Source organism: Haliotis rubra, unplaced genomic scaffold, assembly GCF_003918875.1.
Source record: "Haliotis rubra isolate DU_JTF1 unplaced genomic scaffold, ASM391887v1 Scf746, whole genome shotgun sequence".
Taxonomy (NCBI): domain Eukaryota; kingdom Metazoa; phylum Mollusca; class Gastropoda; order Lepetellida; family Haliotidae; genus Haliotis; species Haliotis rubra.
Window position 1 is genome coordinate 215,130 of NW_025767464.1, and position 26,559 is coordinate 241,688.

The 26,559-nt window shown below is 42.4% G+C and overlaps 1 protein-coding gene across 2 annotated transcripts; it reads right to left on the reverse strand.

Annotated features, from left to right (window-relative positions):
- Positions 1-1,586: 1,586 nt before the first annotated feature.
- LOC124259989 lies at positions 1,587-26,559 on the reverse strand. Of its 2 annotated transcripts, none has more exons than XM_046694218.1 (3): positions 26,316-26,559; positions 3,925-4,031; positions 1,587-3,042 (listed from the first exon to the last, which is right to left on the reverse strand). In XM_046694218.1, exons 2-3 carry the CDS (start codon positions 3,995-3,997, stop codon positions 2,165-2,167), a joined length of 951 nt encoding a protein of 316 aa, XP_046550174.1. In that variant the 5' UTR covers positions 3,998-4,031; positions 26,316-26,559; the 3' UTR covers positions 1,587-2,164. The 2 variants fall into 2 exon arrangements, with proteins under 2 accessions (XP_046550174.1, XP_046550175.1); XM_046694219.1 differs by lacking the exon at positions 26,316-26,559 and adding an exon at positions 7,608-7,783.

Below are 26,559 nucleotides of genomic sequence, written 5' to 3' on the forward strand. Positions count from 1 at the left end.
AGAGAGAGAGAGAGAGAGAGAGAGAGAGAGAGAGAGATCATAGTTCTAGTCCAGGCCGCAGTTTAACGAGGAATCCCATTCCGACGGGTTACTTCAAGCCTTAATCCAGAACATCAAATGCCATCTTTTAACGTTGACAGGGAAATCTCCGGGCCGACGCTGTATCCAGTAAACCACAGATGCGGTATTCTGCTGTTTGAAGGACGGGTACAGTGAGCAGGTACGACTAACATAAGTGAAGAGGGCTGATTTGTCCATCTTCAAAAGGTTCTGAGGAGGTCTTGGTGTTGAGCTAATTAAAATCGGATCATAGTTCTCCCTACAGGTCAGGTTTATCCTCAGATCTCTATTTAGGAACCGATGTTAATGAAATTCGGTAAATGGTGATATCAGGAATACAACCGGTCAAAGAACACAGCCTTCCTTAATCCTTCACTTCAAGACTTGGTTCGATTGTTGAAGGGAGGTAACTCTAATAGACATCGGAGTATAACTGTTTAGTTACGTATGTGACTGATCATGTCATGATACAATGAAGCCATAAATCGTTTGCATATACCGGAAGATGCGCACATAAAATATCTTACATTATTTAATGAGTTTAATATTCGATGGCTCTCCTGTGTCGACACAATGGTGTTAAGAATTACTTCCCCTTGATGACGTGGCGCGACTTCACAGTAAGTATGAAGCTATACGACTTGACCGAGTCACTGAGCGATCGTGGATGTACCTTGTGATCCACATAACCTTCAATGTAATTGTAGTGCTACGACTGGCGTTAGTCCGTGTCAAGTCAAAATCAAACTTGTGAGGATCCGCGGTTGAATTCTTTCTTAGTTATATCCTAAAATCTGACACCCGTGAAGAATTCGTCTTCAGCAACCCATGCTTATCGCAAGAGGTTGACACGCCATCGTATCCCAATTGCGTAGGTCGATGCTCATGATGTTGATCACTGGATTGTCTGGTTGGTTTGTTGTTTAACGCCGCACTCAGCAATATTCCAGCTATATGGCAGCGGTCTGTAAATAACAGAGTATGGACCAGACAATCCAGTGATCAACAGCATGAGCATCGATCTACGCAATTGGGATACGAGTGCATGTGTCTATCGCAGAACACCGTCGTGGCACAATGAAACTAGACAGACCACCCAACCACTTGGTTCCACCTGCCGGCCAGTGCCTACATGGCATCAGATCTGTCCTGTAAACTACCCGCCTACACACCATCGACACCCGGGAAACAACTAGATATATACATGATTACACAATGCCATTTAGCAAGTGTTTTTTTTCCTAATGGCATTGTGTAATCATAGCTTTCGGCCGTGGGAGCCGTGCCAATTAACACTTATCAGAGGGGTACACAAACCCGCAGTCTAGACTTCCAGTTGTCCGACTTCCATTTTGTGGAAGTCGCGGTGGCTGAGCGGGTTAGTGGGCTGACTTTGTGTGCTGGCGATTAGGTGCCTGACTCTGAGCATGTGAGTTCGAATCCCGGATGGGGCTCAACTCAATAACTACTAGAATTTGTACTTTACTAAGAAAGTGTAATCCCAAATATAACATATGTTAGATATATACAGTTGAGCACATTTTTATTATTTTATGTGACAGTGCAAATACTTTACATGATAGTTATCCCATTGTGAGACAGATGAAACAAGCATCTTGTGTACATTGAGCAAGTTGGGTCATGGTTTAAAATGCCCCTTTGAGTGAATGAGTTTAGTTTTACGCCGCTTTTAGCAATATTCCAGCAATATCACGGCGGGAAATGGGCTTCACACATTGTGCCCATGTGGCGAATCGAACCCGGGTCATCGGCGTGACGGGCGAACGCTTTAACCCCTAGGCTACCCCACCGCCCCTATAAACAGCATCCCAGTCATAGCACTGTGTGTCCGCTTATGTAGGGGGATATCCTGAACAAATGCAGATCTTAGTTATCACCACTTTGATGAAATCCAAGTCACGAGTCTGTTGCTGACAGACCAAGAAACATAATCTGAGCGAAGCGGGATTCGAACCCACGAGCATATGATTCTGACACGCCGAAGGGACATAACTCTTGTTTAAGAGTGCTGGGCCATCGAATCCCCAAGTTGTTCAGAAGCACCAGGGTTGATAAGGAACATCGTCACTACACAAACACTGCATCAAGTAATATGTGACAGTGGATCAGTCTCTAACAGCTCACCATCTTGATTATACTCTAACACAGTTGTCAGAACTATTTTCTTTTCATTTTTCGTTGAATATGCAGCATATCCCCTCGTCCGCTGTTTTAACAACCGATGTTTCGGTTTCCCGGGGCTCGAAGGAGCAAAGTCTAATTTTGTCGAGGTCTCCATTAAGGGAGAATCTGGGGAGACAATCAGGTCAGTCGCTGCCATCGTCTCTCGTGGCCGTTTCTTTCTACAGCATGCACATCGACACAATCCACACAAATTGTCGACTAACAAAAAATGTCTTCTTCTCAAAATGATTGCAGCGAAAAGTATTGCTAGTACGACAACGACGATGAGAATACTGGCAGCAATGGCGGCTGCATTGTTGGAATGTGAATGACTAGGAATTTCCCCCGTCGTAACAACCAGACAGTTTGTGGATAAAGTCGTGTCGTTGTGGTACGTCAAGAAACACGTTTCCACTATCCCACTTTCAACACATATAGTATAATCTGTGCTTGGTTCCAAACCGACGACGTGATGGGACTGTGACGTCAGTTCCTGTAGCAATGCGCATGCGTGATCTGTGCTGTTGTTCCAATACATGAGTGTGTAAGAGAAGCTATTTTCATTGGGATGGACAGTGTTTGTGTGAGGACTTTTGAAGCTGATGACGACCTCGGCACTGGAGGACGTGACGACGCCAGGAGTCACGTGGATCTGTGACTCGCATAGTGTCCCCGCCCACTTTCCGTGACACACACATTCGGCAGACACGTGGCTGTCGCCCTTGCCGTTGGAGAAGATGGTTCTGCAAGGGTTGTTGTTCTCACAGCGCACGTGTTCGCAGAATGTGCTTCCATTGGCTGGAAACAAAGAAAAGCACCAACATGAGTGAGTGAGTTTAGTTTTGACGGCATCACTGTTGTTCAGAAACCCTCATGGAATACAAGAATGTTTAACACATTTCAAAACCATTCCTTGATTTGTGATAATTCTGCGACGACATCTGGTCTTTCGTTACGAACAGTCTCTACCAGCACGTATTCTGATACGTAAGATGTTTCTATATGATTTTAAAGGAATTAAAGTATTTATTAGTTTCGAACTTTGTGAGATAGAGCTGCCTCAAGAGCAATGTTTCAGTCTGTGTCAACCCCAGATGTGTCGAATACCCCGGAACCGGCAAGTGTCATTCTACGTATGCCCTCCAATTCAGTTCTATTCATCAGTGAAATAGAGTAAGTTTAGTTTTGCGCCACTTTTTAGCAGTATTCCAGCAATGGCGGAGGGACACGCGGAACATCAATGATGTGATATGATGAGATTCAAAAGAATCGACCCAAATGAACGACGTTGAATTTGAATAAGGATGTGTACCGGATAACTACATTTACAAACATATACACGTCGCGCTGTAGGGAGTCTGTTTTAAATCGTGAAGGACTCATAAGTGAGTGAGTCTACTTTTACGCCGCTTTTAGCAATATTCCAGCAATATCACGCGGGGGACACCAGAATGGGCTTCACACATTGTACCCATGTGGGGAATCGGACCCGGGTCTTTGGCGTGACGAGCGAACGCTTTAACCACTTTGCTACCCCATCGCCCCGAAGGGCTCCCGAATACAATATAGGCTCATTTCGTCAATCTGAGATTTATCGTGACCTTCTATAGAGATATCCCCCAATGTTATAGCAGAAGCATCGTCTGGGAGTAAACGATCAATACTCCCTTGTATACTTACTCGCTAGTCCAATGAGGATGATGTTGAAGGTAGAGAGCACATGGAGATACACGGAATGGCGCATGGTTGCCATGGTGATGTGACGCCTCTACATGGTGATGCGGAGTCTGGAAAAGAAGAACCCGTGATGAACATGGAAATATCGCCATTAAATGTACATAAGAGCAGATAAGTAGCTTTTGTTGTTAGGCTGGTTAACGTGAGTGAGTTTAGTTTTACGCCGCACTCAGCAATATTCCACCTATATGGCGGCGGTCTGTAAATAATCCAATCTGGACCAGACAATCCAGTGATTGACGTCATGAGCATCGACTGTCGCAGTTGGGACACGATGATATGAGCCAACCAAGTCAGCGAGCCTGACCACCCGATCGCCAATAAGTCGCCTCTTGTCACCACAAGCATGGGTTGCTGAAGACCAATTCTAACCCGGATTTTCAAATGAATATGGGCTTGAGGATGTTTAGGACATGGGCAAGAGGGGTGTGGGGGAGGGTGACTCGAAACGCATAAACATGTAAACACCTCGCACTGCTACGCCATGGGATATATACACATAAATACGCTTAAGAACATCCATTGTTTACTCGATAATAGTGTGGACATTTGTAAACAAGTCTCCCGCCGAGATGTTGCTGGAATATTTGCTAAAAGCGGCGTAAAACCAAACTCACTTACTAACAATCGCAGGGACGCGAAACACGCCTTGGACGGCTGGGCCACCCACGGCCCCTGAATTATTCAGAAGCAAACATACCCAAATCATCGCCAAGATAGGAGGCTTTTATGGGCAGATTACACTACAGCTAAACCCATTACTGCGTGACACAGAATCCAGAACATTGACCTCCAGGTTCAGCGTATTAGCATACGGCTAAACTCTACTTCTTGCCAGACATATATTGTACACACATACATATACTGTATACACAATTATAGCACTTAACGCACGTCTACAGGCCACCTGGGGCACAATGGGGTATTGTTCGATGTATAGACCTCTAATACACAGGTAGGTATCGTAAATTATCCCGGCACAATAACATGAACAAAGACAGGTAAATCGTAGTGGCTGGTTTATCGGGTTAGGCCAAAAAATGTATTTGTTTCCTATCATTGCCCGGGCTCTTAGAATTTCCCAATATTTTACTATTTCTTTATTTTTGGCCAAAATTTACATTTGATTACATGCTGTGTAGAATGCATACAGCATATTTATAAACTTGAGTCCTTGATAATACGGAGGACTTGACAATACGGAGCCTTGAAAATACGGAGTCCTTGACAATACGGGGCCTTGACAATACGGAGGACTTGACAATACGGAGTCCTTGACAATACGGAGGACTTGACAATACGGAGTCCTTGACAATACGGAGTCCTTGACAATACGGAGGACTTACGACGTAATTTCCTTAGGACTGTTTTACTTTTGAGCAGAGATGGATTTTGCATTCACATTCCGTTTTTGTGACCATTTAAATGAGTGAGTGAGTGAGTATGATTTTTCACATACTGTACCCATGTGGGGGGTCTTCGGCGTGAAGAGACAACGCAATACCCACTAGGTTACCCCACCGCCCCCAATTAAAACATAAGATCACTTTTATTAGGATAATAGATATAGGTATCGAGCATTTGCTTGTACGTAACTGTTCGTACGCTGGGGAATATGGTGAAAGTTATATCCATCCTAAATATACATAATCGACCTCTTTGCGATAATCCGGGGTTTCCGCACTGCAAAGGTTCCACTATATAGAGTAAACTGCTGTGTAACAGTGATTCTTCAATCCGGACACTGCCCTGTAAAAATACTTCGTTAATTCGGGCGACTGCGTTGGTACTGTCCGGATTAACGGGATTCACAGAGAAGATTAATCAGACCGTCAGCTCAAATTACAACGAGGACAGTTTAATCTCCCACGGATCAGATGATGCAATCAAACCATTAAAACATGCGTTGGCATTAATCTAGAACGAACGAGGCGAGGGAGTTGGGGAGGGGGTTAAAAATATCCTATTAGCTTCCGACAGCTCTAAGCCAACATTCGTCTACAGGGGTAAATATAAACGGCAGAGCATGTTCTCCGATCACGCAACCTCCTGGCTTGTAATGTGATGACGTGTTGACAGGCGACACTGTCATGCATTGTCAACTCTGAAAGCGTGGACCGACACTGCCCTAGGCAGTATCTTAGAGATCTTCCCGATAACATACGTGACCTTATTACTGAAAAGTCAATCATCTACGACACTGAACAAAAATACACACGTTGCTGTTGGGCGTTGTCCTTGTTTTATTATTAATGGAGTTTTGCACGGCACGCCGTCATCATCAATAATACAAAATTATACATAATGATTCAATATAATGTATACATCGACCTCGTTAATTCGGACATAATGAGACACCGTCCGCAGTGCCTAGTTTCCGGATAATCATGTTATACGCTTATTATTGCACGACAGGCTGTCATCATCAATAATACAAAATTATACATAATGATTCAATATAATGTATACATCGACCTCGTTAATTCGGACATAATGAGACACCGTCCGCAATGCCTAGTTTCCGGATAATCATGTTATACGTTTATTATTGCACGGCACGCTGCCATCATCAATATTACAAAATTATACATAATGATTCAATGTGATGTATACATCGACCTTGTTAATCCGAACATAATGAGACATCGCCCGTATTGACAAGTTTCCGGTTAATTATGTTGTACGTTTATTATAAACAAGAGCGTTATGACTGCGGTTTCTGACCAAGATGGTCCGGGCAGACGAAGTTTCACTATAAAAATGTAGCCTTTCTCAAACTAGCGGACAGATCTGCTGGGAATCTGTGAACTGCAAACATCCATTCCCTTAGGGTGCCATCACGATCACATGTTCACACTGTCAGAGTCAAGTCTCTCTTGACACGTGACTTACATCGGTCACATACAGCAGGGTAGCTGAGAATTTCAAGGTACCGTTATACAACAACCGAAAATATGCTCGCATAAGCTGCGCAGGTTCTGACGTGTGAATGTCATTTTAGACTGCACATCACAACACATAATCAACAGCGAACGATACTTTAAATGTGTGGGGTTTTCCTATTCCATATTCCATCCAAATCACAAGGGACACCCCGAGCGTGATTCACACACTGCACCATATCAGGATTCAAACCGAGGAAGAATATAGATTAATAATGACGAGCATCAAATAATAAGCATCATTTGCTTGATAACGGTGTTAGGATCTTTACACGTCGCATCTATCGCAATGAAAGAAGTTCTCTACACATAAAAAGTGTTCCTCGTCATTATACCAGAATCTAAATGCCACTTAAAGACATCAAATAATAACTTTAGAGAAACAGAAATCCAGAATAACAAACCAGGGGCGGAAATAACTTTAAAATTGCTAGTGTACACCGGTACAGTGGCACATGTAAATTCAATTGCCCTGATAATTTTTCCACTATACTGGCCGTTTTCTTGTTGATTTTTTAAATAAACAATATAATAAACATTGGAAAGTCAACTGGACACCGGTACAGTGTGATATACAAATTTGCTTGCCCGACAGAAAAAAACACTGGACTCGGACGACGGGCAATGGGTTATTTCCACCCCTGCAAACGCATGCATCTAAGCCTTCAGTGTCCCCAGACTCACCTGCTACAGAGTATCCCAAGATAACACATCACTCCCTTTACGTTCCATGAAGATAGAAGTACTTATCTTGTAACAGTGTGCACCTCAAAGACCCTGCTAATTACCGCCAGTCAATAAATCTACCTCGTAACGTCCCTACATAATGCCACCATTTCCTTCCATTTACAGCCTATCATGCCCGCCTCCTTCGCCCGTCAATAGAAGTTCAGCTGACATAGATGTTGGTAGACAATACCGAACATATTTTCCCACGGTGCGTCGTGCCGGTCCACTGCCTATTCAACCGAATCGATAATGTAAACATCATCAAATATTCATCCGACGGCGAGGTGGCTGCGTCCTGATTAACGGGTGTCCGTTGTGAGAGACTATTGTTTATGTATCTAAGGCAGCGGTGTCGTGCTGTGCTGGTGTTTGGACTCATGTTACCAAGACTCCATTGTCTCACAGTAACAAAGAGAGACTATAGTTGGCACTATTAATAGCTGAAGAACTTTGTACGGATATGACGTAAACAAAACTACGCTTGGAAAACTGCTTATTAATTCATTTGAACACTTGTGTATTAACTTCAACACTTTATTTACTTTGAATACTTCATTTATTTATTCATTTATTTATTTATTCGAATACTTTATTCTTTCAAATACTTTATTCATTCATTTATTCGAAGAATTTATTTATTTATTTATTTATTCAAACACTTTATTCATCCATCCATCCATTCTTTCTTCTTTCTCTTTCTTTCTCATTTCATTTCTTTTATGTATCCCAAATTTGGCATCGTAGGTCTTTATCATCTCTCAAATTTTGGCCGGATGGATATATTTTTAACCGCATATTGTCGTTCTGTATTCAAGGGTTTCACACGCAAATAAACATATGACTACAACTACAAGCGTTTAAAGTTTTGGTTCCATTTTCACTAATCAACCATGGTAAATAAATGAAACAAGCACATATGAGCAATTAAACATGGATCCAAGCAGGGGCGGTGGGGTAGCCTAGTGGTTAAAGCGTTCGCTCGTCACGCCGTAAACCCGGGTTCGATTCCTCACATGGGTACAATGTGTGAAGCCCATTTCTGGTGACCCCGCTGTGATATTGCTGGAATATTGCTACAAGCGGCGTAAAACTAAACTCACTCGCTCACTTGTGACGAGCGGAACGTTAACTCACCGTTTGGCCCATGGCCATCTACCAGCCCTCACATTACATGTGGACAAAACAATAAGTGAGTCGGGGTTAAAGCTAGTCCAGGATTCGAACCGGCTACCATAAAGGACTCAACTCAAAATTACCAAAGTGTTCAAGTGATCATAGTACTAATGCAATAAGTGAATGAGTGAGCTTATTAATTCTACGTTTAGTAAACTTCCAGCCATATCACGGCGGGAGGCACAAGATAATAATGTGTAGGATTAATCAGGTTTTACCACCTGTGATGTCGCAACGAGATAAGCGAGACTTCATCGCATTCCCTGGTACAGTATTCTGCCTCTTCGTTATCAGTATAACACATGCTCCTTTATAAAAACAATCACACAAAAGCACTAAACGTTAAGCGATTTCCCGGCATGGAATTAAACATTTACAAAGTGACTGTTAGAATATCACACCTGAGCGCGGATCATTAAAGACAACTTTAATGTGTTTTATTCACTATCCTGATTGCTGAATCAATCATTAATCAGGTGTGCATTCTACAAAACGTCATCACCATGGAAACAAAAATAATCATCCAAGGCTTCAGTCGATTGTTTCAATCTCCACTGTCCCACGTGAAGCTATCGTTTGATCTCATCCCCTTTACTATGGGAAATATTTGTTCGCTCGTCGGGAAAAACAATATGGGTGAGAAGTTGCAAAATTCAGCAGCATTTGTAACGAGATAAAATAGGACAGCAAGCGTAGACTGCAGGCAGCATTCTGATGGGTGATTGAGTCTAGTTCTACGCCGCTTTTAGCAATATTCCAGCAACATCACGGCGGGGACACCAGAAATGGGCTTCACACATTGTACCCATGTGGGGAATCGAACCCGGTCTTCGGCGTGACGAGCGAACGCTTAAACCACTAGACTACCTCACCGCCCCTCATCCTGATGATAACATGCCGTAATACGTGACGGTAGCAGGAAGCGCCGCTTGTCTTCCGTGAACGGATAGTAAAACCACCTTTATCCCGACCTCGTTAGTTGGAAACCCGGTTTATCCGGATAATCTACGTGAGGATTAACGGGACCCCAATACCGAGGATCCTTGTATCCGCATCCCGTTGCTGTACCGAGCGACAAAATAGTGGACGAATGAATTGTTACGCCGTCATTAGCAACATTTAGGTAAAATAACGACCGTGGGTTCATGAGACAGACTTAAGACAGACTATACTCACTTATAGAGTCGAACCCGGACCTACACCGTAAAGAGCAAATCCTTAAAACAACCACGTTCCCCCAACGCTACGGAACAATATAAATTGAAGGGGTATTTCTACGTACCAGAGATCGTTAAATCCGTGCGATTAGACATGGAATGGTTCAGTTCGGATTAATGAGTTTTCGCTGTACGTGAACTCCGAGTCTACCTAAGGGAAGCAACTCCCTTCCTGCTGAGTTAAATACAGAAGACCTCTTTCAATAAGAGATTGCCACGCCTTCTTGAGTCATAAACGCCGTGTCTTTGTTTAATTCTTATTCCCACATGTGTCACGAACGTTACCAAGTTATTAAAACATATGATTAATATTGACACATGAATACCTTAAGATCTCAATACCACATGGTCTTCTTCACAAGAGCAAGAAACCGTAACGTTTGATACAAGGGCTGTTACATTTAGTCAAATAGACGCCATGACGAACCGACTTTACATTGTAATGTTGCTCGAAGTGGTATAATTGTACCCATGTGGGGAATCGAACCCGGGCCTTCGGCGTGACAAGCGAACGCTTTCACCACTAGGCTACCCCACCGCCCCGGTATAGTTACTAAGTATGTCGAGGTATAATAATAAATTAAATACTATGTCTTGAAAATACTCAATGCGTAAATAACATCCGATATTACGTAGGTAATTCAAGGCAAGGTATACCTCTCAAAATAAATAGGTTGTAAGGTATTTCTATTTTTTTAACAAAAGTTATAGATTACAGAAGATTATCGTGGTTCATGTTTATATTTGGATTAATAATAGTTACATATTGTATTATATGGTATACAGGTATGTGACCTTGAAGATGGTAAGGGTTTGTACGGACAACATTCAACACCATTAGGACGTTACACATACTGCCATACGTTCCGGGGTCATACACAAACTAGTGTTGTTTTATCCTCCTGAAACCAAAGAACCATGCATTGTCCTTGCCTATTTCAAGCTCAATTGTTGTTCCTGAATCGTGAAATACACTTCTTGGTAGACTGATATCCTGTTTCCTTATCAAACTGTGTAGCCCCATACTAACTTGTGAAGTGACCCAACACCGCATTTTGTAACCTTTAGCAGTGTGTGTGTACAGACATAAATATTGTTTGTAAAATATCAGCTTCAGGTTGTAACCCTACGGTTAAAGCGTTTGAGCGTCACGCCGAAACACGTGTTCGATTCCTCACGTGGGCACAGCGTACGAAGCCCGTTTCTGATTTCCATAGCCATGATTCTGCTGGAATATTGCTAAGTCTGGAGTAAAACCATTTTCACTCACTCCTTCGCTTCAAAGCACAAGAACAATCAATTATATTGTTAGGTCAATTTTTAAACACTGTTTCTGCCTTCAAACAACACCTTGAATGCATACCCGACCCATCACTTGACATTCATTGGGTGGCAGAGACGTTTCTTAATTATTTTTTTCTGTTTTCCAATCTTGTTACCTCGAAACAGTTAACACGAGACATTCCGAACGACAGGTACAGGCTGTACAATCCATTCCGTGAAATTCATCGTTCGTCTCTCGCTTCGATGGAATATATATTTTTTAACTTTCCACTTTCCACAGCCCGTAGCGATACAATCTCGGGAATCTATCAGACATTCCAGAATTTTCTTTAGTTCGGTTTTCAAATTCTGAATAGAGAACTTTGTGAAAATAGTTTTTCAAACCGTAACCTTGAGTTCAAGTCGCCAGTTAGAATCTAGTGTCTAAGGCTGGAGAAAGCTGCTGTCTGATTGGTGAATGTCCACTTCCGGCGAGTCACACACTTCGAGATGCCCTAAACAGTTTTCTGTAACGTTGCGAGCACAATGAGTTGGTAGCATTGCTGGACGTGCGATAGCAGATTAAAAAACTTGTGGAAAGCTAGACCTAATTCAGTTTGCCTTGTTAGTTACTGAGAGGGCTAGGAGGGAGGTTGGCGAACTGTGAGACAGACCCAGTGCATCTAATGACCACACGCCCTGGGCCATGGCACTGCAATAATGATGCTTGTTGTCAATATTGATTCTCCGGCTATCGGTCAAGCACTGCCTGACGCTTGTATTAATAATGCCTGAGGTTACGAGTTGTGCCATCAATCGAGGTCAGCCGAGGTCAATGTAAGTCATTATGAAGGACGTTGTTCCTTGTCGGCGATGGCGAGATTGTTCAGATTTTTGGTCTGTTTTATTAACATCTGCAATGGTACACTTAAAAAATAAGTTTTCTTGAGAGTTTTAATGTTTCACTTAAAGAGAGAGTCAGAAACTGATTTTACGCGACTGGCAGCAAAATATGTTTGGTTTGGTTTGAGACCAGGACCATATCAACAAAGCGTTCGCATAAGCTATTGTAACTATATAGACACTTAGCATTACGAATATTGTAGCGCTACGAACGTTTTGGGGACAGTGCGTCTGAATTCGATTTTGAATGTGTAGAATTTTTACCACCATTAAACGTGCTCAATACCTCTTCTCTTCAACAAATAATATTGAAAAACTACTTCTATTCCGTGATTCCTTTCACACATTAATTTACAAGGAAATGTCACAATAGTTCGTCTTGTATAATACGTGCACACGTTATTATTTTTCAATACAACGGATGTTTGATCAGTATGATAAAAGACCCCGATCTACCCCCTCTGGCAATCTTGCTAAGAAACCAAATATCACTCTGTTACATCGCTCCTGAATATAGTAAACAAGCCAAAGATCTGGCTGTTTCATCGTTCGCTGATTATTGCTGTGCAAACAACAAACAAACCAATAATCACAATAGGACAATAACTTGAAAAAAGCATTGTAAGAGATATTCTAGACGTAGCTATAACAAATACATTAATGTCAACACATGTTTACTTCGCCACTTGAAAGCCATTAAGAAGCAGGAGCTCTCTGGCCCATGCTGTCGCTGTCAGGTTTACAGTATGGCCTTCGCCCTACATGAAAGGCCGGGAAAAGCCTACAAATGCATTGAAATGCAACGTCACATGTCTGTCAATATGTTTGATACGCAATATGATGCACAGGTGGCGCGTGAAATGCATGATTGATGAGAGCCGCGCCCTGCGGCAGCTGGTGTGAAACGCATGACGTCAATAAGTGCAATTTTGAAATAAACTGAGGATTGGGAATAAACATTACATTTAGTGTAATAAAATCCAGGCCAATGTTTGCCTGCAACATTAACTGTACTATTCATTCTGCAGCTGAGGACCCAGGCGTGAGATAAATTTCAGAGATGTTGTACCTTAAATAGGCAGCGATTTGAGTCTATAAAAAAAAAATAATAACTCTTCTTAAATTTCGTTTCAAGCAATAAATAAATAACAATGTTTACATACGTTGGTGTATCGCGACCTTTGTAAGAGCGTGAGACATGGCCATGTTTACCTAGCTGGAATTAGTAGTATTTTTCAGCATTTGATTTAACTCGTTTAACTCTCCACCAGAGTACGTACGTGCGCACACACGCACGCACCGATTAATATAACTATTGTGATATTGTGAACGTCTTCGAAAACGCACTCACAAACGCACACAAGTAAGGACGTAGCCACGCACGCCTGCTCCGCGGTTACTTTCGTTTATTGTTGCCTTAAATATATTTGAACATGCGCCCGGGCCGGGCCTTAATCATATCCTTTTCGCACGTCAACATTTTCAAATATCCAGACAGATCTATCCCCCATTTCGACATTTAGATTACACCTATCATATGTTTAGTGGCTTAAGAGTATGTTACATCTAAACAACGTACTGGTCAAGGTATACGAGTTGGTAAGTCCACCGTCATTACATCACGGGTCTGTTATCACCACATCTCCCCATTACGACCATGGCGTATTGACTCTAGGACATGTTTACCCATTAGAAGACAAAAATAACGCAATATCAAGGCGGGAGACACCAGAAAGGGGCTTCCCACGTTGTATACATGTGGGGAATAGAACCTGGGCCTTCGGCGTGACGAGCGAACGTTTTAGCCACTAGGCTACCCCACTGAGTGAGTGAGTGAGTGAGTATGGTTTTACGCCGTTTTTAGCAATATTCCAGCAATATCGCGGCGGGGGACACCAGAAATGGGCTTCACACATTGTACCCGTGTGGGGAATCGAACCCGGGTCTTCGGCATGACGAGCGAACGCTTTAACCACTGGGCTAAACACACACACACACACACACACACACACACAGAGAGAATTTAACTGACGTGACATAGTTGACAGTGTGTTTATGTTTCAGAGCACTGCCTACTTCCTACTATCTCTGCCATGCACACTGAACAAAGCCTCGACAATAATATAAAGGTTATTGTGGTGCGTGTATCGCTCAGTCATGCGTGTCTGCGATATCTGGTGCAGTTGACTGTAGTACTTGTTGCTATTATTATAAAATCGTTAATGGGATGAATTAGAAGCCACTCGGTACAATATTCCAGTTATATCACAGCTTGTGGGCGTCACGTGGGAGGCAAGCCTGATATGATGGAGTCTCACACGTTTACCACTTTGGTGGAACCCAGCCTAACCCCAAAGCTGCACTGAATGCTAAGCCCATGGATGTAATTGTATAGATATTGTTTGGTGCTGACAGACCAAGAAACGATTCAGGACGAATGTGGGATTCAAACTCACAACAAGAAGATCACTGAACGCCAAGGGACGCAACTCTGCTCAACGAACCGCATCGGCTTCTACAGCCTGGACGCTCGTTCCCACCACAAAAACATGAACGTCATCATCGAATTACCACTCATATATATGTTTTTATCACGATTTTGCCTTTTAGATCCAGATGGTATCAGTTGCGGTAGACAATCGAGACTAATTAGTCACAGGTTTTGTGTTTATTAACAGAGACAGCAGACACACATCTCTGTATGCTTCCGGGTGGCCCAGTTTAGTACCCCCAGTTTCAAGTTTAAAATCATGAGAGGCACTTGGTTCACGTGATTGCGGTCTGATCATGACCTTAATCTAGCTTTAACTTGATGTTTTAGTTCATTCCGCTTACAAAGTCTGCAGTAAGCATTAAAACACATTGAGGACCTAAAACATTATCGTAGATTTAAGTCTGTAAAGAGGCACAGAGCTCCGTATATAACAGGTGCCTTTATTCCGTTACAGCGGTAAAGACGGGTAAACAAGTTTAATCTGGGAGTTGAAATACACGCTGTAAGCCCTCATTCACAACAGCTGATAACACACACATAGCCGAGTAACCAGTTATTTTTCGACTGAAGGAACCCATTGCACGGTGCTCCTACTACCGACAGTGACAGATATATTTTACGTCAATTATTGATTGGAAATCTGCTTGTGTGCGTTTATCTTTAGTCGACACCAGATTATTTACAATTCAAACGACCATTTTCGACCTGTCAGAATGATATATTCATTGTCAACATTCATTTAAGTTTTCGTATAAAAAAATCTAAACTGGTTCGGAAATTCCTTTATCATCACTTCAACTCGTATAACCTCTGTGTTAGTAGAGAGAATGATATACCACATGGATATCTATAACATTTGTTATTAACGGATAAGAAAATGATAAGAAAAGTATAATACTTATGGATAACAACTTCTTTATTTTATTACGATGCGACGTTTCGGTATAGCTTCTTACACCGCTGTCAAGCAAGAGTGATCATGAAACTAAAATTATATTTATAACAATACCTGTTCAGGTCACATCCGTCATGTCAACAGTTGGCTCTTCCTGAGCCCAAGATAAGCTGCTTATTTACGTAATCGCCATTATCCCACTAATTTGCACACAAATACGCATTATATATGAAAAGAAAACAATAATACAATTTAATATTACGAATGTATCCTTATAGCGGGTAAGTGAGTGAATATGGTTTTGCCCCGCTTTTAGCAATATTCCTGCAATATCACGGCGGGGGACAGCAGGAATTGGCTTCTGTACCCATTGTACCCAAGGTTGTATATGAATCATATATCCACGTACATATGCAAGTCCAGAGTAACGCTTTACTGCAATACAGTCTGCCTATTTCTGTAACAGTAAATAATATATACCATGCAGTCCTTTAATACACGCAATTCATGGGGATGCGTCAGTCCTCTAACGATTTCCCCCCTTTACCAAGCAAATGCTCCAACGGTTTCCTCATCAACCAGGGAATGTCACATGGCCTTTCCTAGACTGACGTTTAGTCTCCGAAATATAAAACTAAAATAAGAAACAAATGGTCCCCATTTAAATTGAAAAAGAGTTGTAGTAAGCTGGGAGATTCAGAACGTGGGGGAATCTAAATTTAATTCATTTAGAGCATTTACACTGCAGGAACTGGCAGTAATATAATACAGTTCAGGGACTTGAAGCAGAATGGAGATCAGCAAGGCCCCTGTCTCTGACAAACCGGCGACTAAATCCGACCACAGGCCTTTAACCATTACATACTCAAACACCATTACGTAACAATGGCGGCAGAGCGGGTAGACGTTGACGTTGCGTCATTTCAGTCACATTATAAATCGATTATCCGATGACGTCACGGGTTTACTGAGGTGTGAAGTCGTCAAGCGTCGACTTTCTTCACAAGGAAACTGTTTCCGTGTTGTGTAAATGTGTGTGCTTACAGACAGGATCTAACCTCCACTCAAGCGTTCCTGCCTCGCGGCTCAATTTGTTTTGGCCGTGATGATCTTTCAGATCAAATGTACACGTAAGCCTTGCGAAGTACTACCCCCGGGCTACACCGTGATCCCGAGTGTTGGCTGAAGCATTAGCCCCAGGCACCTATAGCGACATGTCAAGGGTTCTGCTGGCAGGCTGGTCTTTGTAGTAGTAAGTATTGGGTAAGTAGAAGTAGTGTGTTTTCCCTGCGCGAAGAAAGGACCAGTATAAAATATACGCGATAGCATCGCAGCAAAAGGTGTGGAGGCGAAACACAGTAATCAAAATAACTGTTGTGAAGCTTCAGCTTGGTCCATTCCATAGTTTATATTCTTTGGACCCATGAGTTAGTGAGTGAGTGAGTTTTACGCTGCTACTAACCATATTCCAGCAATATCACGGCGGGGGACACCAGAAATGGGCTTCACATATTGTATCCCTGTGGGGAATCAAACCCGGGTCTTCGGCATGATGAGCGAATGTTTTAACCACTAGGCTACCCCACCGCCCCACATTAATAGAACTTGTACTAAGGTTTAATCACGAAGGAATGAAACTTTGGAAAAGTTAAAGGGTTACCTACCTCTCTGTCAAGATGTACTTAATTTGAACTGGAGTCAAAAGAAATAAAACATTTAAAATGCCGTTTTAAATAATTTCTTTCTCCCCCTTTTTAAAGAAAGAATTCTCTTCCACCTACAGTTATCTGACATCAGCATCATGTCCAATTCAGTTACCCGACGGTACAATTCACAATCACAAGAAAAGAGTTTATCCGTAAACGGCCACGGTCCACAGCCATTCCGTAAAATATACACGATAGCATCGCAGCAAAAGGTGTGGAGGCGAAACACAGTAATCAAAATAACTGTTGTGAAGCTTCAGCTTGGTCCATTCCATAGTTTATATTCTTTGGACCCATGAGTTAGTGAGTGAGTGAGTTTTACGCTGCTACTAACCATATTCCAGCTATATCACGGCGGGGGACACCAGAAATGGGCTTCACATATTGTACCCATGTGGTGAATTTGGACCCATGAAGATCTAATTGAGTGAGTGAGTGCGTTTGATTTTACGCCGCTTTTAGCAATATTCCAGCAATATCACGACGGGGGACATCAGAAATGGGCTTCACACATTATACCCATGTGGGGAATCGAACCCGGGTCTTCGGTGTGACGAGCGAACGCCTTAACCACTAGGCTACCCCACCGCACGTTCAATTATATAACAAGTGAGACGTGTTTTCTGCCCCAGGTATGCCCAGTATTGATCTTCCAAGGGCATCCGTTAAACGTACACCCTCTGACATTAACACCGGGACCCCACAGAATCAAACCTGAGGGACATTTCGACATGTTTTTACTTCGAATTCATGTTAATATTTATGAGTGGATTCACATGTCAACTATGCCATACCTTATCTTAGCTACTACCATAAAACCTGCTACTTGTATCGCAACAATAACAGGAAGTATGTTTATCATAATTATCATTCGTCTCCTCAACACAAACCCGTCTATTTTAAGCAATTTATTTGAATCGGAGCGGTCGGGTTATTTTTTAACATTTTCCAAAAACCTCATCGATTTCCGTAGAAAATGTGTTGTTTGTCTCGCAGAGTAAACACCCTCTGGTCGGACAAACACAACGTCTTTCTGAGTACACATGGTTCTAAACGCGAGCTCCTTCAAGCGATAGTGTTACCATGTTTCACGGTAGTGTTAGACACATACTGAAACATTGTCTGGCTGTTTCCTCCATGAACCACCGGACCATGGCCTAGTATCCCGGTATGTTCCTTCCGTGACTCATACCACGGCAGCATTATATGTCAAGCGACAGTGTCGTACTGCTGTAATGTCAAACAGTGAGTGAGTTGGGTTTTACGACGCTTTTAGAAATATTCCAGCAATGTCACGGCGGGGGACACCAAAAATTGACTTCACAAATTGTACCCATGTGGGGAATCGAACCCCGTCTTCAGCGCGACGAGCAGACGCTTGAGCCATTAGGCTACCCGATCGCCCCTGGGGAGTTCATCAAGCGACAAGGGGCGGTGGGGTAGCCTAGTGGTTAAAGCGTTCGCTCGTCACGCCGAAGACACAGGTTCGATTCCCCAAACGGGTACAATGTGTAAAGCCCGTTTCAGCTGTCCCCCGCCCTGATATTGACGGAATATTGCTAAAAGCGGCGTAAAACTAAACTCACTCACACACTCATCAAGCGACTACCGTAACTACAGGGCGTGTCAGAGGTCCCTAGCAACCAATGCTGCTCTTAGGAGGGGGCTCAATGTATCGGACTCAGTGACTTGATAAATGATGTGTCATCATTCCCGAGAGGAATTGGATCGGTGTGGTTCCCTGTATCAGTCACTGGATTGTCTGGTCAAAAGTCGATCATTTACAGATTGCTGTCATAAAACATGAAGATCGTTGAGTACAGTGTAAAAAAACAAACAAATTGTTTAAAAAGTACAACTGCGAGACACCAGGTGATTCTCCGTAGACTCCGTCCGTCGAAACAACAGGCTTTGGTTCGTTGTTTAACGCCGCACTCAGCACTATGCTATATGGCGGCGGTCTGTAAATAATCAAGTCTGGACCAGACAATCCAGTGATCAACAGCATGAGCATCGATCTGTGCAACTGGGAACAGATGACATGTGTCAACCAAGTCAGCGAGCCTGACCACCCGATCCCGTTAGTCGCCTCTTACGACAAGCATGGGTTGCTGAAGACCAATTCTAACCCGGATCTTCACGGGTATCTAAATAATAGAACCCGGGTCAATGATGGAAATGTGCGTGTATTGTTTTACGCCGCGTAATGTATTGCTACCATTTGACGGGGGACACCAGAAATGGGCTTCACACATTGTATCAATGTGGGGAATCGAACGTGGGTGTTCGGCACGACTAACAAACCAAAATAACCAAAGGTGGTGTAGACATAACGATGAAAACACTGACTGACTGAGTATGGTTTTACGCCGTTTTTAGCAATATTCCAGCAACATCACGGCGGGGGACACCAGAAATGGGCTTCACTCATTGTACCCATGTGGGGAATCGAACCCGGGCCTTCGGCGTGACGAGCCAACGCTTTAACCACTAGGCTACCCCACCGCCCCACGTTGAAAACATGAAATACAACATGTCCGTCACACTTGAGAATAACACAACTGAAAAACAAATGTAATCGGAACCGACTGTCACAAACTCTGGCTCATAATTCATACTTTCCACACATTTTAAGTCTCCGTTTACAAGTACAACAAAGAACGTATATACCGCGTCCTTATGTACCTCGTAAATACAGCCACACTCGGCAGTAAATATCGGACCGGTCACCATGTCCCATAAACCATAACGTACACGCTCCCAACACTGCCGTCATCCCCTAAACAGCTCTTCACAGGGGCAAGCTATGCCGTGGAGTTATGGCCTGTCGAACAAGCAGTTTATGAATCATTTCCTCCGACTTCCGGCGAGACACGCTGAAGCTAAATGGCTTGTACTGTTCTGCTGATAAAGGCGAACAGTGTCAGCCACAAACGTTGAGCAAATAATAAAGTGGGGATACCAAAGAATACAAGCTCATGAAGCAACGTGTCTACAGGTCGATCAATATTTGCGTCGTCACTCCTCAATCTAATCCTTAACTGGCGGTGTATGATAAAGTGGAGATTAGAGATCACCGCCATAATATACAATGGGGAGGGAATGGCCACGGAATGGCTGTGGACCGTGGCCGTTTACGGATAAACGCTTTTCTTGTGATTGTGAATTGTACCGTCGGGTAACTGAATTGGACATGATGCTGATGTCAGATAACTGTAGGTGGAAGAGAAATCTTTCTTTAAAAAGGGGGAGAAAGAAATTATTTAAAACAGCATTTTAAACGTTTTATTTCTTTTGACTCCAGTTCAAATTAAGTACATCTTGACAGAGAGGTAGGTAACCCTTTAACTTTTACAAAGTTTCATTCCTTCGTGATTAAACCTTAGTACAAGTTCTATTAATGTGGGGCGGTGGGGTAGCCTAGTGGTTAAAACATTCGCTCATCATGCCGAAGACCCGGGTTTGATTCCCCACAGGGATACAATGTGTGAAGGCCATTTCTGGTGTCCCCCGCCGTGATATCGCTGGAATATTGCCAAAAGCGGCATAAGACCACACTCACTCACTCACTCTATTTTTGTGATCACCGTAAACACAATCTTTTCGACCATCAATAGTGCGAGTGTGGTAAACAACTTGGTGCACAAAGTGGTTATAGAAGGAACATATTTTTGGAATGCAATGAACCAACATTGACAGGAATGTGTATCAGGTGGTCAGGCTTGTCGACCTGGTCGTGTGGCAGCCTGTACCTACATCGTCACAGTACGTGACAGGTCACATCCGTCATGTCAACAGTTGGCTCTTCCTGAGCCCAAGATAAGCTGCTTATTTACGTAATCGCCATTATCCCACTAATTTGCACACAAATACGCATTATATATGAAAAGAAAACAATAATACAATTTAATATTACGAATGTATCCTTATAGTGGGTAAGTGAGTGAATATGGTTTTGCCCCGCTTTTAGCAATATTCCTGCAATATCACGGCGGGGGACACCAGGAATTGGCTTCTGTACCCATTGTACCCAAGGTTGTATATGAATCATATATCCACGTACATATGCAAGTCCAGAGTACTACGGGACGCACAACTGTGCATCCAAATGTAGAGGTACAGGAAAACGACTCACTGTGTCCAGAGGGATACACAATATTATTCATTGTACCCACAACCCATCTATGACTTTGTAAAGTGTTTGGTCGTGTATTTCAGAGCAGTTACTTGTATCATTTAATACATCAGTCCACATGATCAATGACTCATTACAGGCTCTGACGAAAATATCAAAACGTACAGTTCTCTCTACACCGTTACTTCACAGGACACTCATGTTGCCTGCAAGGACCCCTAATTGGGGGTTCCCGGGATCCCCATTTTTGTGAGTCGAGGTAAATCCTTGGTCACGTAAAAAAATTGTCATGGAAAGTAGTGGTATTCCGATTAATTGAAATAATCGAAGATTGGTCGCAGTGACCAAACGACCAAGCAATCGATCACATTTTCTCAAAATCGAACACAAATGATTTTGGAACTACTGGTTTAATGTTTGAAACACTTGACGAGGGAACATATCTTTGAAGTTGTCAGGGCCTAAAATGTGTTTAATTGTTAGAAAACTCACTTGACTAACTGAAAAGTAATGACTGAATATTTCTTGAAGACTCCAGGAAGTTTTTCTTCATGATATATCAGTTATCACATTAAAGTAGCAAGTTGCATCATGTTATACTTATCTGCAATAACAACCCGAATAGAAACATCTGAAAAATGATGCTAACCAATTTTTTTCGATGACTGATCGGCTGTTATGAAACAATCATCAGTTATGAGATTTTAACCAATTCCCAACACTAATGGAAAGACCAATGATCGGATCGAATTCCTGGGACAAACCATCCCCTATTGCCACCATTACGGCCCAGTGTCGCTAGTTATTTTATGATAAGGAAATACGATTGCAGACCTTGACATTTGGCAACACACCGAGTCCAAAGTGTTTTGTCTTCACACCGAGACATACCGTCGTGGTTAGATCACCGTACATATCTCACCAATGTCAGAGTGACCTACACTCAGATAACGTCAAGTCAATACGTGTATCAACACATGAATCAAAGCCTACCATTATCTCTCGACACGACACGCACACATGTGATGAAAATGTATCTCTGAAGTAATCAGGAAAAATCAAATACGTGTAGTTACCTTTGTGTTACGGGGGTGGTGGGGTCACGTGGGCGGTGGGGTCATGGGAACGGTGGAGTAACATGGTGGTTAAAGCGTCCGCTCGTCTCGCTGAAGACAATGGTTCGTTCCCCACATGGGTACAATGAAGCCCATTTCCTGTGTCCCTCGCCGTGATATTGCTGGAGTATTGCTAATAGGGTGTTAAACCATACCAGGGCACCAGATAAGGGTCGTATCGGCGTATGTACGGATGAAAAATATGCACGATACGGTAGGAAAAAATTTAGAAACCGTAGCAGATATGCACCACAGCAATGGTGTACGGTCTTAGAATCACTTACAGGCGTATCTATCTGATAAAGTATTGTTTTATTGTTCATTGACCTGTTAACACAAGAATCAATGTTGTGGTGCAAATATAAAACGAAACACAAGATTACTCATACTCCATTAATTTCCATTCAGTACTCTAAAGGTACACTTAAGGTTTTCAAGTACTCCCATATTGAACAAATAAAGAGTACGTACTCCTGATGTTGAAAAATATCTGGAGCCCTGCCATACTCTCCCTTTGTGACATCGCTCTCCAAATACAATCCAGGTATCGCCACTGTTACATGTAATGAGGAACTACAACCGATAGCAGTATTGTTTTATGCCGCTTTCAGCAACATTCATCCGGTATAACGGGAGGTGGGGGAAACCACGCTGTGGGTGCATGAGAATTATGTTACGCCGCTTTTAGCCCCAATCCAGCGATATCACGAGAGATGTGGGGAGTCTGTTTTCCATCGCCTTTCATAATTCAAACTAGATCACGTGGCTTGTTGTTAAACCACAAATGTAGAACATCAACACGGGTCTTCAGGGTGACTAAGGAACGCTAAGAACCCGCGGGGTCACCACCAGTTAACTCGAATTGGATAACTCGACATGTTTAACACGATGTAACTTATCGGCACTACTATCTCAATCAGCACTCCGCTTTACTCGGAACTATGGATAAGTCGATGTAGTATGGTCTAATCCATCTTCGTTATAGACTTCGAGGTAGGGTGTTCCGTTCTTCCGTCAGGGAAACTGGCCAAGGTCGAGTTCGACTGAAAGAGAGAGACTTGGGGGAGTGCAGTTGTGGCTTCTGACCATCAGCTTTCTTTTGAGTGAGTGAGTTTAGTTTTACGCCGCTTTTAGCAATATTCCAGCAATATCATGGCGGGGGACACCAGAAATGGGCTTTACGAATTGTGTACATGTGAGGAATCGAACTCGGGTCTTCGGCGTGACGAGCGAACGCTTTAACCACTAGGCTACCCCAGTTTTCTTTTGACAACCCCATACAAGAGAGGTGACATGGAGTTTAAAGTCGCATTCATACAGAGACGTGTGTGCGTGGGTGCGTACGTGCATGCGCGTTATACTGTCCGGACTGGTGGCTGTTTTAAGGTACTAACCAAATGAGATATCAAGCCACAATTTTAACACGGACACCCCACCCAGACAAAGTATACAGACTCCGAGCTGGCCGGTTATGTTATCCCTGAATAACGCTTTGTCTCTGAATATATATTATACAATTTTTGATAATAGTTCCATTTAAAATGAAAGGGAGCCCCAGTGAGACGGTGGATTTAAAATCTGAGGAAGATCTAGACTTGCTGCGTTTAGAGCTTTAGCATTGCAGAAAGGAATGGGAGGAAATTGCCTGAATTGGAAGTAATGCGGTTTAGGGATTTTGGGACAGATTTGTTTTATAGTCTGATAGCCTAGCGTCAGAAGGGGCTACAACAAGTACCACCTTCTAACGTCTTTCAGCATGACGCAACCGGGCATCGAACCCTGACCTCCATGCTCCAGGCAAACACTCTGTCCACTGGACTATGAGGCCAGATTAACTCTATATAGACATTGCTTGACAGTAAATCTTTAGTAAACACTGACAAAAATGAAATGTGCATAATGCATACACCTGTCAGTTCACATTGCATCAAAATACATAGCACGCCGTATCCATGGTAACAAATTGCCGATACTGGATACCATGAAGACGGAATACTGTATTATCTACGCTTGTATCCATAGTGAACAACGAGCGTGTCCTGCCACCAATCATCCCATTATCTTCCATATTGATATTGACACCGGTGATTTGCAATATATCCAGACATACGGCCTGCCGTTAGGGAAATGTCATCTGCGTCACCTGTTTATTCATCACAAATATTACCGACAGTTTGTTTATTGTTTAACGCTGCACTCAGCAATATTCCAGGTATATAACAGCTTCGGCAGATACGAGGTTTTTAGAATAATCACCTCGCCACCCCCAAATAGTGATATTGGGTATTAAAGCATGGGAAACCTTTAGCCTTTACCTTTGTAATTAAATTTTTATTTTTATTTCAATTTTATGTCTGCAATCAGATTCATTTGTCAGGTTACGATTACAAACGTTATACAGGATATTGCCTGCGTAAACATTTGAATCAAATCAAAAGAATTTACATTCTCCCAGTACGTGTTTAACAAGTAACAACCACACTCGTGTTTTGGCTCCAGGTAATTCGAAGCTAAATGAGGTCACCATGACACGATAGTGTGCTATACGACGTATATCTACCTCTGCGTGTACAGCAGTATAACACGTGTATGTATAACGGATGTATGGTACGTCTTCCATAACATGGCTGCGTGCAGTGCGTGATGTACAACCATGTTCACCAGGAACATTTTGCCTTGTACAACGAGTAGGGTATTACATCAGCTAGTGTTAGGGACACTCCACTGCAACACGTTGTTTAATTTCAATGTGATATTATGAATTGGTGCTTCATACGCAAGGAGACTTATATCGCATGTTTATGGCATCAAGTCGTTTTACTGTAAAGCAATATATGAAATTTCAATACAATATTCTTATTAAATCTTTGAAGGGCATTTAGAAGTGGAATGCATAAGAAAAGCATGATTTATGGTTGTCAACTTACAATTCACAATAAAGAAGTTGACATCCAAAAATCTTGCTTTTCTTAATATTCTTATTCTATTCACCTGAAGATATGTAGACACACATTCGGGGCGGCAGATTGTAATATATATTCATCTTACCGCATACATTCTTGTGTTAGCGAGTGTTTGCTTCGTGAGTATGTCAAAACACGTGGGTATGTGCGATATGGGCGCCATGAGCATACACCAGTGTGTGCAAACGGCGCCATACAAATGGACATCATTATTATTATTATATGTCAACTTCCCTATTTCCAGTAATTATGAACAGAAAATTAAAACGGAAACGAACGCTAGTTTTCTTTGGTTTGAAAATTAAGAACAAATATTCCCCCTTGTTTCATGTGCATTATTAATATTGGTACGTTGTGTTGATGGCATATAACGTGTAAAACATGTCAGGTAAAAAATCTAATACTCTATAAACAGAAACAAATTCAAATCGGCAACACCCGCTGTCAACGCAGGTGGAGAATTATTTCATTTTTTTTAAATTTTGAAATCGTCGTTAACAAAGCAGGTGACAAAGCGTTAGTAATTATCACATTACAAGTCTATGCCTTAATCAAAGTTCCCCATATCATACACGCTGATCGAGGTATGGTTTTGTTATTATGTTCGTCCCGGATCTAAATGAAATTATTATGTGTTTGTTAACACCAGCTTGAACAGGAACTCATTTATACTAGTTTGATAAGAAGCCCCATACTAATACGACCGTTGACGCTGTTACGAGTTTATGTTCAACAACTAAATACATCACTGCATACATCCGTTACTAAAACGACAGAAAAGAAGTTTTCAATCGATTACCTGATGCAAGTGTTGGTCTTTGTTGATGTTCGTGTTAACAATGTCCCGAGCAGGTATACTCTCAACAGGTGAAAATCTCAGGTGTGCAGTCGGTGTCGGGACGGTTTACTCCATTAAACATGCACGACCCGGCGTAACAGTGAGTCATGTGTCACTGTATGTATGGTCATATTCAGGAAACGACACTCGTTCTTGACTGTCGCTTGCTTACTGAAGTACACACCAATCGCACCTGGCGAGCGAA

Excerpts from the sequence above, each read along its gene's own strand:
- LOC124259989 (XM_046694218.1), bottom strand. The coding sequence starts at position 3,997 with ATGGCAACCATGCGCCATTCCGTGTATCTCCATGTGCTCTCTACCTTC. Across the intron at positions 3,043-3,924 it reads CATCCTCATTGGACTAGCGA|CCAATGGAAGCACATTCTGC; the intron begins GTAAGTATACAA and ends CTTTGTTTCCAG.